The 19,130-nt window shown below is 40.9% G+C and overlaps 1 protein-coding gene and 1 long non-coding RNA gene across 3 annotated transcripts in view; one reads left to right on the top strand and one right to left on the bottom strand.

Annotated features, from left to right (window-relative positions):
- The window catches only part of LOC145437845 (adhesion G-protein coupled receptor G7-like), a 449,423-nt gene that overhangs the window by 259,652 nt on the left and 170,641 nt on the right, over positions 1–19,130 (bottom strand). The window contains exons 14-17 of one of the 2 annotated variants that reach the window (XM_080315184.1): positions 8,622–8,798; positions 5,970–6,151; positions 5,406–5,564; positions 2,702–2,805 (exon numbers count right to left, since the gene is read on the bottom strand). In XM_080315184.1, coding sequence (XP_080171310.1) covers positions 2,702–2,805; positions 5,406–5,564; positions 5,970–6,151; positions 8,622–8,798 — 622 coding nt within the window. The remainder of the gene's footprint in view (positions 1–2,701; positions 2,806–5,405; positions 5,565–5,969; positions 6,152–8,621; positions 8,799–19,130) is intronic. The other variant, XM_080315185.1, reaches the window with a different exon arrangement.
- On the top strand, positions 480–971 carry LOC145436808 (uncharacterized). Its single transcript, XR_013914412.1, has 2 exons — positions 480–853; positions 922–971. It is a non-coding gene; the product is annotated as an uncharacterized LOC145436808 (long non-coding RNA).

Raw genomic sequence — 19,130 nt, 5'->3', positions numbered from 1 at the left:
CATTGATGTGCAAATGTGAATCAATTATGAATAATCGCCCCATTTCAACCGTGTCTAGTGATCCTCATGATTTGACCCCAATAACCCCTAACAGTCTATTGTTGTTGAAAGATAAACCCATGCTACCACCTGATGTGTTCAATGTCAAAGATGTTTACTCCCGAAAAAGATGGAGACAAGTCCAGTACTTGGCTGATCTTTTTTGGACAAGGTGGAAGAAACAACACCTTCCACTACTTCAGATTCGCCAAAAATGGAATGAAAAGAAAAGAAATATCACTGTAGGTGATGTTGTGCTTGTGTTGGATCAAAACCTACCTTGCAACATGTGGTTGCTAGGTCGTGTGATTGAAACCCTACCTGACAAGTCTGGGTTGGTGAGAAGCGTGAGAGTCTTCACCAAAACGAATATTTTGAAACGACCCATAAACAAATTGGTGCTTCTCTGAAGCTCGTGACTGTTGAGAGTTGAAATTTGTTGCAGTTTTTTGAGTATTGTAACCTTTCCTTTCTTTGTGTTTTCATTGGGAATTTGCAATTGTGTAAAAATTGCCAAACTTGCATAAATTCAAATTTTCAATTTTTAAAGGGCCAGGATGAAGTCGCGATTTCGGACTTCAAGAGCCATAAACATCACGGTTCAAAAAACCTTGTATGACCTTTGTGACGTAACTGTTATATAGTTCACTGCCGTTCAGTTTCGCCCTCGTTGCCTGCTTTGTATCAGTTGCTAATATTTCGACTATCAATCTTATTCAATCGTATTTACATCGCATTTTTTATAGATCCTAAAATAATTATTATGAATAGTCTGATTCGAAATTTGTAACTGTCCTCAAGGAAACACCGTCAAGTAAATATATATTTATTTATCCGGTACTAAACAATTTGTGTTAATTCGCTGTGTATTAATGCTTTCAGAAAACCGTTTTTCGTCTGTGTAAAATAAAATCCAACGAAGCAGGCAGAAACGCGTGATCTTGGGGTGTTGGATAGGACAGTTATATCTATTGTGTATGCGTGAAGATTCCACCCCTCTTTCGCGGCTACAACTAGAACCATATTAGAAAGATTTTTACAGCATGTTTTCTTTTTATAATAGTCGCGGTAAACAGTTCTATCGAAATAGAAAAATCTTGTAAAAGAAAATTCCTGCAAACAGCTTAAAAAATCACATACAACATACGTTCTGAGTATTGAAGAAGTCGCCGGAAACTGTAGAAATAGTTGCAAAAACTTGCCCTAGTAATCATACGGATGGTCTATGCATGAGGGCCGCCAGAGTATTTAACATGACCATGCTGGTAGTGTTACCATATGAAGGAAATGTCCGCATCTCGTCTCAATGACATTTTTTGACAATGTGACCTCCTTTTAGCCTAAAATGCCGCCAAATTCCACAAAAGACGTTCAATGCAGGCATAAATGTTTAACGACGGGCTAAGCGGTAGTACGCACTTTATTTAGTCGACACCGCAGAATTGTTGTAAAAAGTGGATATTTTTCAGTCAGCACAAAATAACGGCAGTGTATATAACAAAATAGTCTATTATCGATCTCGGTAAAATAACTTTCATAACGTCATGAAATTATCCTGATTTCCCGATTTCATAATATGTTGACCGCACTTGCTGCACATATCAATATGGTGACGCGCAAGCCGAGCAATACCGTTTCCTTTCCAAATTAGACGAGCGAAAGCAATTTCTTTGGTGATAATTTTTTTTATCGTACCGCGAAATTGGACAGTGTGTTATGGTAAATGCCTACGAATTGAAATCAATCACGCGCATGATCGTTTACTCCAGTATGAATATACGGGCGTAAATAGGAAAATACACCAAGACAGCCCAGAACGTCATCATTGTCCGCATATAATTGCGATGTCCGAACCCCATGGTGTTGGATATAAGGGGGCAATTATGGATTGGATGTGCGCTTTCCAGTTTGTAATCATGTGCTTTGTGTATTCATGCTTGTCTGTTAGATACACTTTTGAAACGTTGCGCATTGTCACTTGTGAGCATATAGTTAAATTTGTATTGACACGGTGCATCGTGTACGGTATTGAATTGAGTTATGAAATATTGATGCAACGCTAAATTCTCAGTCGCACTAATTCTTAGTTCATTCGATTGTTTTAAAAGGGAACATTTTATATTGTAGTAAACATGATCGACAAAGGGCGGACTAGTAACGAACAGAAATAGCGAATTGCGAACCGTTGACTATTTGGTAGGAAAGCGGATTGCTACTGATCAGGTCTCGGGATGCGCTCCTATTGCTCTTGCAACAGTAACACTTCTGTATTCGCACTATTTCAAGATTAAATCCGACGGTATGGCTTGATATTAACGATTGAAGTGACAGACTCAAAACGTGACATCAGTGTTTTAATGAATTGCACACCAAAGGCATGGAGTAAAAAACGTCCACACGCGGCTATGACGTCATCAACAGACGTCATTGAGTGATAATCATGTCACTGGACTTCGCACACCCATACAACCAGCTACAAACGTTGTTACGGACTACTGCCTGGATCGTTTGGTAGTTTTCGGATCCGGAGCAGTGATATGCATGAGCTCCGGAGCTGGAGCTGGAGCAGTCTGAATTAACGACTGCTCCCATGATGCGGCTTTGCCGGATTTCCTTGAGAAAATCTGACTAAATAAACGATTCGAAATAACATATTACTCACGGAATGCAAAAGAACAACAACACCAGGATCAGTAGGGCAAATGCTGATATCGAGCATCCTACGATTGTTGTGTAACGAAGTCCTTTCGATCCAGAAATATACCCCTGAATGGAATTCACCGTGTATCACAGGCATATACTACAAAAAGTCATAGACCACTTTTACTACTGCTAGTTTGAAAAGTACAGTGGTTCTTTAGCTTTACCTCCGGCACGACTGGCTCAGTGAATCCCAGTTAAGAAACATTGAGCTATACTAATCTATATTAGCTTCTTAACGACATATAAGTCAACTTGGCTATGGTAATTTCCAAGTCTGAGTGTGAAAATCACCGATTTAGCCGTCGCGGGCCCACAAGAACCCCCAGCGGCAGCGGCGGCAGCAGACTGGCAGAACCTAAAAATTGAAGATATCGTTGTTTACCTCTTTTTGCTTGCGATGCGAATCTTCAATACCAGCGGTTCTCAACCTTTCTGGACATGCGCCCCCCTTGGCGATGGTCAAAAAATTGCGACCCCCCTGACCCCCTGCACGTATCGTCATGTCAAAAAGAGCACATCATCTAATAGAGAGGTAGGCAACCTTTTTGCTAATCACGGCCGCATTTCGATTACTTATGTGGCGTAAGGCCGCATTCCAGGGCATAGAAATAATAAACTAACTAACTAAATACCTATGTTAATCTGTCCATATCCATTCCCGGTGAAGTTCGGACTATTCTACTTTTCACAACAGCCTATTGTACGTACCGAAATCACGAGTGGCAATGTTATGAATAGTCGCTGGCATTACATATTGTCGATCCGGCCGCGAAAATTTTTCAGATTCACGAATGAATTCCGTAATTAATAGTAGCAGTATCACATATTACTATCAAATATTTATCCTTACTGAGCCCATGTGATCACATTCACCGATAGGGTTCATGGAGGGGGTGCTTTCGAAAAGTTAAGGCAAGTTATAAATGATAATTCATTTTCGGGTGAGCCAATTGTTATTCTTCACTTTGTTGCATGCTATTATTTCATGACCCCTCGTAAGGATTGTCGCTGAATCGGTAGAGGAAATAGTTGAAATATATTGAAATCACCCAAATGTACCATAAACAAATTTATTTCGCGAGGAGCACACGACTCCGATTCCGGCGTCCATTTGCATGTCGATGCGACCACCAACTCATACTAATTTAATTGGCACTTTGACTGCCAACAATCCTAAATATAGGATTTTACTCAATCCCATAAACTGCCAGCGATCCCATATTTAGGATATTTTTGAAATGAGTACATCAAGTCCGGAATTGGTTCTATCCCCGGATTACGGCTGTATCCGAGGCTACTGAATAGGCTTGTTGTCATAAACCACCATTTTCGTTGCCGGAAGTATTTCTTTAAATCACATCTGCATACAATAGGTCAACCTATTTCTGGTTTGACCACTAGGTGGCTTTTCATAAAATGAGCAGCAAAAAAATTGAATTATTTTCATAATTCCTTGATGTTGAAAAAAAAAAATTCATAAGTTGCGCAAGTTTTGCACTTATCAGCACGCCCGATTCCAGCCAAATATCCAACTAGTCGAAAATTCATTGTTCGCTGGCGTTTACTGGCAATTTCCATAATAGGCCTTGGCAGCTAAAGTGTTAAAGGGGCACTGCGCTCTAAAAATGATGTGGTCTCAAATTAAAGGTAAAAACCAAGAAAAATTTTTGGCCGCAGCCATTTCCTTCAGAACGCTACCGTAATGGAGCTGCAATTTATTGAAATTTCTACAAGACCAGCTGCCGCGGCTGCTTAACCCGTTACATGGCGCGATGTCTTCATCGTCGCACTTGCTCGACGCGATAAGGCAGTCACGCAGAGAACGAAACTTAGACACATTTCCTTCATAACATCAGCTGACAACTATCTACAATTCGTTCTCTGCGTGACTGCCTAATCGCGTCGAGCAAGTGCGACGGTGAAGATATCGAGCCATCAACGGGTTAAGCAGCCGCGGCAGCTGGTCTTGTAGAAATTTCAATAAATTGCAGCTCCATTATGGTGGCGTTCTGAAGGAAATGGCCGCGGCCAAAAAATTTTGTTCGTTTTTACCTTCAATTTGAGACCACATCATTTTTAGAGCGCAGTGCCCCTTTAAGTGTCGACAGCAAAATAAATTCTCTTCTACGACCGCCGGTAGCCCATCTCTAATCCAATAGTGTACATATAGGCTAGTATGTCTTACGCCAAGTTTAAATCCGCATGCCAGTTGTTGAGTCTTCAACAGTTCTGACAAACTTCCCCAAACATGTGTGAAAATAGCAAAAAATATTGAACAGGACATAAATTTATTTTATGGTAGGTTATACTGAGACTAATCCTAATGCTGGTAGTGACTACAGACAGCACGGCGTCGTTCTGTACTGCCATGCTAAATTTGATAAGTTTTAGAATTGAATTAAATTGTGTTGATTTAGGGTAGCCTAATTGAGAACCACTGCCCCCCAAGTTAAGAACCACTGATCTGTAGTTTTAGTATTTTACGCTCGGAAGCCAATTCAATCAATAGTATCAATGTAATTTAGAAGTATAAATAGTGTGAATCATCATAAATGAAACATTTTTATTAGTGCGTATGTTGCTTGTTATGCGGTTCGTGTTTTTGGACAACACTACTGTTACGATCATACAATGAAATGTCATCATTATTAGTAATTGCTCACCAACAAAGCAGCGAAGTTTGTTAAATGATCACACGAGCAAGTCAGTGTGTCCGGGGTGCTTCCATCCACGTAGCATCCTCGGTCATCCCAATCCCCTGCTGATTCCAACCAATACACACACGATCGATTCTGCGTTTCATTGTCATATGGCACTGGCAGCTGGTGTAACAATTGCACATGATGAAGAACACCAACTAATGCACTAAAAGCACGTTGATACATTAGTCGTCGTTAGGGTCTTTCTGACAACATAACGTAAGTGAATAACTTTTGAAAGTACTTCACATGGAAACTATACAGTTGAACAGGTATTTCTACATACTCCGTTAAACGATAAAATTAGAAAAAAGTCATTCTTTAAAATCATGATTCACATTAATCAATTAATTGGGTTCAACTCTCAGTATATGTAGCCTACTCCAGTCCCACAGTTATATGTAGTTTTAGTGTGTGTCTGTGTCTTCACGATCTTTTCTTTTATTGATTTTTGGGAGACGAATCTTATTCTATATTGTCCTCATAGTGCTCTCACAAAATTTCCACCACCAAGTAATTCAATCATACTGAGTATGTCAGACGTCCATCTGGCGGAAGATCAGTTATGTTTCTGTTTTCAACCGTGGCTGAAAGCACCAGCATTGATACATTGGTCTTCTCTGCCACTTCAGAACCTTCAAGCGATGGTGCGGTACTGTTTGTTGGAAATAGATTGGTGTTCCCGATAACGTTGAAGGACAATTTCGATGCTAAAAATAACATAACATGGAAAAAAACAGTAACTTGTAAACGATAACTCTTTACACTATCTCTTATTTGTGAAATTTGGTTATAGTGAAGTCACGATGATATCGAGTTTTGGAGTTTCACCAAGCGTAATCTCATCATAGTATTTATCTAAAAACAATTCATAATATTTTTGAAACTCAAGCCTGGCAATCAAACATCCGAATCAAGAACTCCAACGTTCTATATATATATCCGCACAGATACTGCATTCGGGCATGGCTTTTCCATGGCAGGTTATGAAACAGCATGTGTGGTAAGGTACAATTGAAATGTGGGCCGTGAATTAAGCATACCTTGCGTTGGTCACTTGATTTTTACCTCGTATTATAAGTACGCGGTGGTATTAACCGTCCGCTTGAAAAATAAAAATGAACTTCAACACCAATAAACGGTGCTGGAGATGTAATATACAATTTCATAACATATACCCAATATGATAAAAACAGGTGTTAGCTTTATTCATTGTATTTGGTTGTTTGCTGCAGTTCGTTGAACACTTCGGGCATTTACAAACAAAGTCATGCACTTTTATCAATAAATCTTTAAAAAATACTTTGATATCTGCCTGAATGTTGGAAATGAAATGTGGGCGTATCACACGATCAGTTTCAATTTAACTGGACCCCGTTTCAAGCACGATATACTATACGACTGCTGGTTTCGGGGCGCCTTCGATAGGCTTACCATATTTTGGAAACCTAAAAATAGGACACTATTTCAGAAATTTGAGACTTGCAAAACCGGAGAAGAATTCTCAAAAATCGGTGAATTTTTCCCACTTTGTGATCGGTTGACTAAAAATAAAAAAAAGGGTCAACATTTCGCTCAGAGCTTAGATCACCGTTTTTCACTCCGAAATACCCGCCGAAGCGTCACTTATGTGCTAATTTCCGGCATATCACTCGCATTTTGCCCTAAATGTGACCTAAATTTTCAAAAAAGAGTACAAAATCTCAAAAAAGAGGACGAAAGGGCGTCCTCCGAGGACACTTTCTAAAAAGTCAAAAAAGAGGATAAATCCTCTTAAAAGAGGACGTATGGTAACCCTAGCCTTCGAGAACTGTATCAGTCAAACTTCGATGAAAATAAATGTGCGGGCGGATTTCACTTTGCATTTATCTGAAATATTCAGTGTTCCGACGAAATAATCTCTGGAGCTTCACATCACAGTCGCAATAGCCAAAACTGAGTGAATAGCTCGAACATCACGTAGATAATCACGCTCCCAGAGACGCGTCCGAGCTATGCGGTAAGTCCCGGTTTAAACCAAATTCTACGGGACGGACGTTTATCTGGGCTCCTAATCGCTAACTTCACTGCAATTGCAGTGTATGAAAAGCCCAAAATGAAGGCCAATACCGCCGTCGATATTTCATATATAACAAGCATAAAATATATTGGAAATTCAATGCATCGTGTTCTCAATCTCAAAAAATCGACGACGCCAAGGGCGATATGTGACAGATTTACACTTGCAGGACGAGGTTAACTGGTTGAGCATGCAGAGAAACTATGCCTCCTGCATTACAATCTACCTTTACTGGACTGATCTGCAATTCTGTATCACGTTTTGCTCTTTGGGTTATTACAAATCTCAATGAATTACACAATTAGGCAATAATTATTTTAATTTCAGTTTTCTTGTTTGTTGTCCGGCATTATGGGGCATGTACAAGAGCCATCTTGCGTATTATATAGTATTGTTCGCGAAATGCTCCCCGGCTCTCGCCATATTAATATCGTCCAATGATATCGGTTATCGGCTTTGTGAGTGTCTCGATTATCGGAATCGTTATAGGCTTGCAAAAATCAATATCGGTCGATCTCTACTCAAGATACGGATGCACGAAAAACGAGAGTTACCGATGGTGGGAGAGCGTGAGCGTGGTCCGTAATATGACAAGAAGACCACAAAAAGACAATGATTTTAATGAAATTACCGTGCTGGGCGCCAATGACGTTAGAGGAGATAGAAGCCATTGTTGTGAATAAACAGAACAAACAATCCAGTGAGCCGAAAAATACAGTAGCCTACAACGTAACCAACTAATTCTTTGTCCATATGAGCCGAAATTTCCTAGGACTTCTGAGAGACTGCAAATATTTTCTGATAACATATGAATTATCCGACATAGATTATGTTTACATGTACTACTCTAAGAAGGGCACAAAATTGTGGTAGGCCTATACGGGAATGGGACTTACACCACTTCGTGTATACGGCCTAATAACAAGTAGTGTGTGTGTGTGTGTGTGTGGCGTATACAAATGGTTGTAAAGGACGGATTATGTATTAGAAATCGCTGCTAACTTGATTTGCTCCATACGCTGTTTAAAATTTTGCAATTGCGCAAATTATCAAATAGGCCCTACTTTATTTATACTGCATTAACGTAGTGTAATGAAGGCACATATCCAATGTCTTATTACCATCCCGTGATGCATTTTTAGGTATGTGAATGGATGCCAGTATCCGTTGTCCATTGATTACGCTTCCAGCTACTGCTGATGAAGTGGTGAGCGTGAATTGGTCACTTCTGAATCCAATTGTAGTCGAGTTGGGTCTCACGAGCATTGTTACTCCTACACCGCCTTCCGTGGACGTGCCTTTAAAAATATGTTGTGGGTCGGATAAAGCTCGTATCAATTATTTTGACGATCGCTTTTATAGCACCAGTGATGATCATCGTTATATAAATTATTAGCCTACACATATCTTCATTGCATTTGCCTAGCCTGCTTTTTGATTTGCTGCTGACGAAGAGCTTGGCTTAAGATACCTCTGAGATCTTGATCTTAAAACAGGGCCCCTGTTTAAAACATGTTTCTTATTGTTTTTTTATCCATGACGTCACGAATATTGAGTTGTGACGTCACAGTGAATTGATATCAATAATAGAAAATATAGGGTAAATATGGCTCCTTCGACGAAAAGGGCTTCTGATCACTGTCATAAACAGACCAAAATATCCCTAACAAGGACTACATCGTAATGCAGCATTTTTACGGTCGGCGGTCATCATCATCAGAACACCCATTCCGTACTAATGATCTACATCAGTGGTTCCCAAAGTGGGCGCCAGCGCCCCCCTGGGGGCGTTCGCGAGCGTGAAGGGGGCGCTGGCCACGAAATGGGCGATTGGGGGGCGCTGGCTCGAAAAGTGGGGCAGTAGGGGGGCGCTGAGAGAAAATGGGGCGGTGTAGGTTTAGAAGACAACAGCTGCGTAGTGTCGAAACTATTGATAAATATAGCAGCTAAATTCACAGTAAAAATGCGGAATCGATTCAGCCAAGGCAATTTAGGGTCGTCCGTCTATCTATTCAGCTGTACCGGAAAAGTCGATTGTTACTTCACAATGTTGAACCTGCCCATCATTGGACTAATTTAGCAGACGGCAGTATCCCTGAAAAGCGTGGTTCACTGTGTGTTGTGAGAATTTGAGCAGGTATTGCTCACTGCAAGGTGTGATGGCATTACAGAACTGCCGTGCGTGATTTTACTTTGTCTCAAACGATCGTTGATTTACCACAGTGCGAGTGCCGCGACCGCGGCCTTCGACACAACGTTTCTGGTTGCGACAAACGATATCGCTTCGATTTGACGGGCATATTTTCCAAAATTTATGAGTAGAATATATCCGTTCTTAGTAATGATGAACCTGATAAAGGTTAAAATGGCACCGTTTAGATTCAATGATAAGCCCGTGATATTTCACCGTAATTTGATGAAGAAACATAAGGCAATCAACTCAGAAAATTGCACGAGGAGATGATGATTTGATTCCAGGATATATTCCAATAAGAAATTCCTCTCCGGATATTCAATCCATTCTGTGAAGTTTACGAGCATGAAATGATTGGGGAGCTGATTACATTGCAGTGTAGAACAAGTTTGAGTTCAACCCAAAGTTCAGTATCTACAATCAATCGTTCTGGATACACAATTGAATCAAATAGCAATACTCTCTCACTGGAGTCGGTTAGAATTTTTCGTCATTGCCCTTCCCCGCTCATATTTGATTGAACGTGTTTTAAGTCGGCAGTTACGGAAAAATAAAAAAAGAATATCGGTCTGGTGTGAATGACCATAGTAGTCGACAAACACCATGAATACCCAAAAAACAAACAAACAAAGTGCCGCGATAAGGTGATAAAGGCTCACAGCAGAAATCGACTTGACAGTAGGGCCTACGGGACGTGAACCCTGGATATTTTGGAATAAGAATGTTCTTATCACGACTCAAACCCAATATGTCGAGGATGATGATAATATTACAATAGCTTCATCCGTTTAATTACAAGCTGTAATAAATGCAGAACAACTTTCGTTTTATCATTTAGGCGTGGTGTGAGGGGGGTGTCAGGGGGCGCTGGCACTTTATTCGTTGTCCAGGGGGACGGTAGCTAAAAAAAGTTTGGGAGACACTGATCTACATCGATTCTACATGCATAAACTTATGAACCGACGACGATTATGAGGGTTTCAGCCACTCCCCAGCGTATGCGTCGAATATTTTTGGTGCAAATCGTGCGTAGGATCATACCACATGGTTTCCAGGGACGTATTTACACAACTATGGCATAATTAGACAACGCTTGAAAAAATTTAAAAAGGCATTTGTTAAGAACACTGTTTAAAACATGTTTTAAGCCAGTGGTTCCTAACCTTTTTCCAACTACGTACCATTTTGAGGTTTTAGGCAGTGCTCGCGTACCACCTACATCCACCATTTATGACGTCATAATCCAGTATTTGACCGAAGCGAGGTGTAATAACCAATTCTATTAAGTTAGGCATTATCAGCCAGGGCTGATGGAATGCATGGAATCGTTATTTCACCACCAGTCACAAGGAGAACAACATAATGAAATAACAAGAAACAACAAAAGTATATTTGTTTATTTTCCACTACCTCAGTGATTCCTAACCATGATCGAGGGGTAATTCCACAATTAGGGGAATCAATGATATATATCATTGGGGGAATTTTGCCTTAGAGTTTCATTTCCGAACTGTTAAGTAGTCAACTAGTTATTTCTAAGCCTCATGTTCAGGCCGTGTTATTTTTGGCATTTCAGGAGCCAGATGCCAAAACTGCCAAAAATAAAAATTTCAAAATGCCAAAAATAAGCAATTTTTGGCATATGCCAAAAATAACACGGCCTGCCAAATAGTGTGTTTCGTTCATGGTGTTTTTAACAGGACCACGTTACAAGCGAGAAGAGCGTTTGTGAAAGGCAGGTTTCTTAATCTGGGTCCAGCCCACCCATTAGGGGTGAAAGCATGGTGTCTTAAATGGTGTGGGCACAGCGTGATTGAACGGCTGACTGCATTTGGTTTACGTCAGACTTTCCATTTGTCCAAAGGCAATTTTACGACCATTTTTGACCGACTTGTCGAGCACTAAATTTGATTAAATGGGTATCAATGAGAAGCTGCCGCAGTACTGATTATTAAAATATAAATTATATTCTGCTCATGGAGCTGGAACCCCCAAAATCAACCACGATTTTTGCATTGTGATCGAGTTGAACATTGTGACGCAACAAACTGTCTGGCTATTTCTGAGCTGCATATAGTCTCGTTTTGCCAGACAGTCTTGTTGCTCAGTGTTCTTAAACAAGCTAACCTTCCCGGCACTCTTCCATGGGAGTTGGTAATATTAAAGCCACCTGAAGTGACAAAAGTCCTCTGAAAATATGTCGGTAGACTGAAGGAGAAATGATAGTCGGGCTATTAAATAGAATGTGTTGAGAGACAACACAGGAAACTCCTGGAAAAGGATCGGGAAGAAAATTCTTTCCGCGATGAGATCGGTGGCAATGGCGAAGTGATCTCTTTTCCTGATGCATGGAAGCCGGTTCGGCCCTCCAAAGATTTTGAAGCTCTTAAAACCTTTTGTGGATGACTGGCAACATTCTTTCCCTCAACGGCTACTGTTGAAGCCGATATTTCCCAGATTCGCTGGGCGAGAAATGAATTTAGGAGAAACTTAGCTGACCCGAGTTTGGAAGCACTGTTACAGTGCAAACGATTTAAGTCTATTCAACAGCTGTAACATTCAGCTGTGTTTGTTAGGCTTTTTTTTTTGCTTTTTGGCACCGAGTCCGATGGATACTGCACATTTTGTGGTTTCGTTTGATATTATTAACCTATGAAATCGTTTGGTTTTTTCTTCTTATTGTTTGTTGGCACTGATTATACGTGGATGCTACACATTTTGTGGTGTCTTTTGACAAACTAGCCCACATAAAGCGTTTTTGTGACTAATTTGAGGCTGAAACTATCTATTTAGAGGACGATGCCAAAACTGCCAAAAATAAAAATCGAAAAATGCCAAAAATAAGTTATTTTTGGCAGTTTTGGCATATGCCAAAAATAACACGGCCTGCTCATGTTCCTTCTGGCTATTTTCTCTTGCTGGAAGTATGTTCAAATGCTATTTGAAATCTCAAGTGACAAAACAGTCCAAAGTCCTCGATTCAAGGCAAAGAGATCGCAAGTGAACTCGCTTTACTTTAAGTGAACGCATAAAATACGCTTGATTTACAGAATTGAGTAAAACGGTATTCGCATATATGAAAGGACGGTATTTATTTAGTCTGGCTAGGACCCGTATGGATGCATCAGTCTAGAGTTGCGCAGTAGGCTACTGCGGGACTATTAGGCACGTGCATATTAGGGCTCTTCAAAAACGACTTTTTTTTCTCAAATCGTACTGGCTACTTGATAAAATTGTTAGGTTACCTAATTTAAGCCTACACACAAAATTTGGTTCAATTCCAGCCAGTAACCGCTTTGCTTCTGCAGGAAATCTGATCACGTTCATGCTATATGTCGATTATGGAAGTTCCAATATTATTGACCAAATTCATACATAAACTGAAGAAGAAATAAAAGGGTCACGCGACTACTAAATTTAGCCATACTGACTTTTCACATCATTTATATTAGCGATTGGTGCATGATGAGCCGGCAAACATAAATGAATAAGTTTTGCATTAACCGTTACCTAGAACGGCCAGATTTACGAATCGCGTAATACCGGACCTAGTTTTCTACGGAAAGGGTGTGTAATCGCGTGTGTTAGTGTGACTTGTTAGCGAAGCCTTCCAGAAGTTGTGTTAATTGGGACAAATACCGTTTTGGAGGTCGGCAAAGTAATATTGCGGCCATCCTTGACACAAGCACTCAGTAGTGTCCGCCTTATTCTTCAGTCAACATTGCGTGTGCGCGGGGAAAAAACGACCTTAATCATTGGGCTGATTTCTGCTGGGGGAAATTTTGGCTAACATTTTGGCCAGAGCTAGGATACCAAGCAGATCGGCAGCACGAAATTGCGCAACAGTTGCAGGGCATTTCGTGATTGTGAGGACGTCGGTCGAAACGACACGGGTATAAGGTATGTACGCATTATGACCATTGACTATATATCTTCTAAAGTAGCTTGCTGCATCGTTCGTCAGATCTAATAGCCGACGTTTTCAACTACATTAATGCTGACGTGAAAGATAATTTATATGGTGTACATAAAAAGTCATTTGTAACATTTTCAATTACATAACCCCAAGTAGTAGGCGGTAACTATTGCTTCGTCCCTACACGATAAACACACTGGACGTTCCTTGACACCGACGCTAGGCAAGACTAGATCGGAGTATTGCAAATACCCTTATTGACACGACATGGTATACGTGTGTAATCAGGAAAGGAAATAGTTTATTTTTGTCCTAGATGGTTTTGCGGCATACATAGGGTTACCATATTTCAGCAACCCAAATTAGGGACACTCTTTAGCGCCCACTAGTGGATTTCAATTGAATTATGACGTCACAGTAGCAACGCTTAGCTCATAGACCCGAGGTTGTCACCGTTCGGTTCAGGAGTATGTGACTGTGTTTTGTGTAACCGGGACCGAAAGCACATGTTTTAGCCCCCTCCCGCCCAAATAAACAATGATTTTGAGCCCACACTATGGGGTAATCGATACAACTTCTGGGCGACTCCGCCTCCAATTTGAAAATGTTCCATGGCTCAAATCAGAATTTTACAATATTAAGCTGCCGAAGGCAGTATAGCGAGAACAACTAATAGCTACGCCCGTAAGGGCGTAGTACAGAGTTTCCGCAATGGATCCACCACAGTTCTTGTTTAGATTTAAGACATGATATAATATATACATTTAAGATATATATATTGGTAGGAATTTAGTGAACAAGACATTCTGGTGTTTTAGCCAAGGGATCTTCATCCGTAAGCTGTCATAGGCGGGCTTGACCCTACCGACAAGAATTCAAAGCATGGGTGTTTTAGGTAGATATTATGTAACATAAAATTTGGGAGTATATAGGATAAAGAGTTCTTATGGGAAGTTAAAGTGTAAATAAAGGTAAAGTCATAATAAGGAAATAAGATTAACAAAATAATTTATAGTATAAGCAGAGGGTAATAATATAGTAGCATGAATATGACTCAGTCCAAAGCAACTCTACCATAGCATCTCACGTCGTCAGGGGTGGTAGAGATATAGGTAGGGCGTATTAGCCTCTCCTTTTCTATAGCAAATACCGGTAATGCTTACGGCAGAGGGATTATAACAATTTTGAGTGAGTTTAAATACATGAACTTGTATGGGGGGTGAATTTCTACGAAAATGGTTGATTTCAAATCGTATTTTAACATACTTCTAATTCGAAATCAGACAAAAGCAATGCATTTTTGAAAAGAACTAGTTTCATACTTTAGGATTCTGCAATAAAAAAAATTTGGAAAATTTTGTTAGTTCAGCAGTACCTTACGGCCTTAAAAAGCCGGACGTTTGGCTGACTGGTCGGGACGCCGGGACAAGACGTTAAATAGCGGGACTATCCCGCCTAGAACGGGACGTATGGTAAGTCTAGGCATACACCGACTCATTATATACATACACACTATCCGTGTATATCTATACCATGAGTACACATGATGTGCATATACCGCTGGACAAGGAAAGTGCAGATAAATCCTCGTACTGCTTTCTAAGTTTTGCACCATCCCTTCATGCTATCCCAATAATGCATGAGCGCCAAGCCGGGAAGTCACCGATACCAGTGCTACTAATCAGGTCTTTGGTCTGACCCGGCCGGGGATCGAAACCTCGACCTACCGATCAAGAATCTGAACGCTTCACAACTATGCTATCTCAAGTGTAATATTGGGAACCGCATCACAACAACAGCATATACATGTCATTCTGAGACTAATATTGTGGAGCAGGGGCTCCAAAACCTTTTTGGACCGTGGTCCCTTTGCAAGTTGAAATATAAAATAAATGATTCCACATTTTTCAATCGTTATAAGAACATTGCTAGTGTTTCAGTATTCATATTGTGACGCCTATACATTTGTCGCTCCGTTGTTCTTTTTCATGATTCAAGAAAAGCTAACATTTTTGCAGAGCCCACCTTCGTCTATGCCAGGGGTCGCCAACTCAAAATAGGTCGCGGGCCACTTTTCTAAATTCCTGGAGGCCGCGGGCCGCATGACATCAATATCGATATAAAAGTAGGCAACGCAGTTCAACAACCACGTCTGATAACTCTACGTTATTACAACGCTGTGCTTTCTAACATAGGCGACGGTTATAGTCACCACAAAAGAACTAATATTTTATTGAACAAACACAAATACAACAAAAAGTATCATGATCATTAATGTCATTATATTTTGGACTATGAGCTGTACACGATACCTGACAATGACAACACTCTTTAGCCGCTAAAACAGGGGTGGCCAACATTTTTGTAATTCACGGCCGCATTTCGCGCACTCATGTAGCCTGCGGCCGCATACCGGTGGTTAGTCGTGATAAACTAGCTGGGGCCAAATACCCACGTTATCATGTCCATGTCCATTGCCGGTACACTCCGAACTAATCTAAATGCACATATCGGCTTACTATGCGCACCAAATCGTTAGTAGTTATGTTGTAAAGAGCCACAGAAAACCAATCTGTTGTCGCGCGAAGCGCGAAAAATTTTTCATGTTCATGAGTGAATTTCGTCAATAAATATTAGTATAGTTTCACATATTACTATAAAATATTTATCCTTTCTCGGCCAATGTGATCAGATTCCCAGATACAGCTGATGCAGGGGGTATCTGTGAAAACTTAGGGTTGTTATTACAAGTGTCGACAGCCGCATAATTTTCCTTCTACTGCTGCAGATTGGCCACCCATGGATTGAAGAATCAATATTGGGGTTAGCTATACACGGTAGGCCTACTTGCTAGACAACTATCTCCTCGTAAAGCATGGTCTTTTGGAGCGCCCGAAGTCGTTTTGCAGGCGTCTCGGTCTTGGCAGTAGTGGCCCATTGCACGTCAAGGCAATATGCCCATTCGTACCAGCAAATTCTTCATCCATGGAATGATATTACCATGCCGAAGCCGTATCAACTAGTGAGTAATAGTGATAGTGGGCACATAGAATGGCTCACTTTGAAAAACAACAACATTATGTTTCAACTGAAATCAATTTTAGCGTTTCAACATGATTTACTAAGCGTTTTTCTGAATTTTTTTCAAATCAGGTCGCGGGCCGCAAAATAGGACCTCGCGGGCCGCGTGTTGGAGACCCCTGTCTTAAGATGATGGAATACAGTTTTAACACGGAAACAATCATTTTAGTCTCAAAAGAGCTGCTAGTCAGTTGGACAATTCACGGATATTACTGCAAAAACTCATGCGGATGAATACAGTTGTAGTTCTTGTTGAAGTCAAGACATTTGTAGTTGTTCGCGTTGAGCCGTGTGTTGCTGGTCGTCGCGTCGCACTTGTTTCTTTCGCTATGTAGAGTATATTCACGAGCTTATTCACGAGCTAAGGGTCAGTATTATCATTTGATGGGTTAGTTGACAATCCGGTTACTGTTCCTCGACAGTGCCAGCGGTTCAAGTTGACGCGAAGAACGTCGTGTTCGAACGGATCCATTGTAGTATCATAATCTGCTTGCTCGCTAACATAGTCTTGGATACGGTAGTCTATTTTGACGAATTGTATAACTGGTAGCGTTGGTTCTAAGACATTTATAATGATGAAGGCATGTTCATTGTAACTGCTTATATAGCATTACATTAATTGTTGCAAGGCTTGGATAGGGTGCTGTGCCAGAATACTATTTTACTTCAGTGATGTATAATTTGCTAATATTCATTTTCTAGTGTAGTTAATAGGCGATGGTTCTCAAGTGTTGCGTGGTTGGGTGTACTTCTGGATATACTATTGCCAAATCTGCTAAAGTCTCAAGCAGGGGATCAGCATGTTATATACTATGAGCTATGTTTGGAAAACTTTCCGAAAATTTAGAATGCCATAAAATTGGCAATCAGAATTGAGGGTGCAGATGCAACATAATGGGATACCTGTGCCTTAACCAACATGGTTCCGCACAAGCAGAAATACTCTGCTCAAAAGAAAATGCGAGCTACTAAACTTCCCAAGCTATTTGGACAGTCTAACTCAGTGGTTCTTAACCTTTTTTCATCCAGCGCCCCCTGTCAAACATTATCGTGCCTCAACGCCCCCCAACCTCATATTGTAAGGAATGTAATAAAGACAATGAGTAAGAGGGAGGGCCGTAACAGCACTTCGCCAACCCCCTAAAAATGAATGCCTTGCGCACCCATAGCAAGATAAACCAAACTTCTGAGGGCTTCGCCCACAAGAGCCCCGTAGCGTGCTTTCGATGGTCAGCAAAGTTTGTGTGGCCTGGTCGCTCTAGGTACCAAATTTTTCTATAATGCATGAATGAATAGGTATGTATGTATGTATAAGCCGCTATAAATTTTTTATCCTCTCAACCCACGAAATCTGATTTACCAGTAGCGCTGAGTGAGCTGTTGTATGGGAAAATAAAGGGCACGTAATTAATAATTAAGCATATTCGGGCGTGCCCGTAGGTACAATTAATTCGTTACCAGGGACGTAACAGCACTTCGTCAGCCCCCCCCAAAAAAACGTTGGTCTTGGGCCCCCATCGGTTGATAAACCAAACTTCCGGGGGGCTTCGCCTCCAGACCCCCATTCTGTTATCCGCCATTTGCTGATACTTGTCATCTACATTGGGTGTCCACTGTCCATTTACGGAGCGTCTATGCGTATAGACGCGCGAAGCGCGAAAAGTTTCAATAATTAATGATTGAATTGGTCAATATATTCGGGAATTGCATGTATATTGATATCAATTTTTATGCTCTCTCGTCTCACGCAAACAGATTTACCGGTAGAGCTGAGTGATGTGTGATTGAAAAGGTAGGACCCCTCAATAAGAATTATACATCTTCGGGCGTATACCCGTTGGCAGGAACGAAACAGCACTTCGTCAGGCCCGCCGAAAAAACTTGGGTCTTTGGCTCCCATAGGGTGATAAACCGACCGCCCCCCATCAGGTTGTTCGCTTTTGCCACGAAATCAGCTGTACTGTTTATCGAGCCAGTGCGAAGCGCGAAAACTTCATTCATTCTAATTCATGATAAAATTCATTCACTAATTCATGATAAAATCGGTCAGTAAGATCGGGAATCGCATATATATTGCTATCAATTCCTTGTCCTCTCTGCTCACGTTACCAGATTTACCGGAAGAGCTGAGGGAGGTGCAATGTTTGCTCTAAGCTGCGCACGTGCGCAGTGCTGACACGGTCTCTGCGCACAGAAAATCTACGTTGCGCACAACAAATCCGATGTTATGACCTTTTTTTAGTCGTTACGCACTGTTGTCCAAGGGTCTGCGCAGTGAGTTGTTGAGTTTGCGCAGACTCATCAAAACGTAGAGCGAACATTGTGAGGTGTCTTCGAAACTGTAGGGCCCGTAACTAATAATTAAACATATTTGGGCGGGCGAACCCGTTGGTATGACTTCGTTGCATGATGTTATTTCGTGACCTCCTGTCTGCTATA

This window comes from Botryllus schlosseri, chromosome 4 (assembly GCF_051294905.1).
Source record: "Botryllus schlosseri isolate E-star chromosome 4, Bs_hap1, whole genome shotgun sequence".
Lineage (NCBI taxonomy): Eukaryota > Metazoa > Chordata > Ascidiacea > Stolidobranchia > Styelidae > Botryllus > Botryllus schlosseri.
Note: the sequence above shows the minus strand (reverse complement) of the source record. Positions and strands in the feature narration are given on the sequence as shown.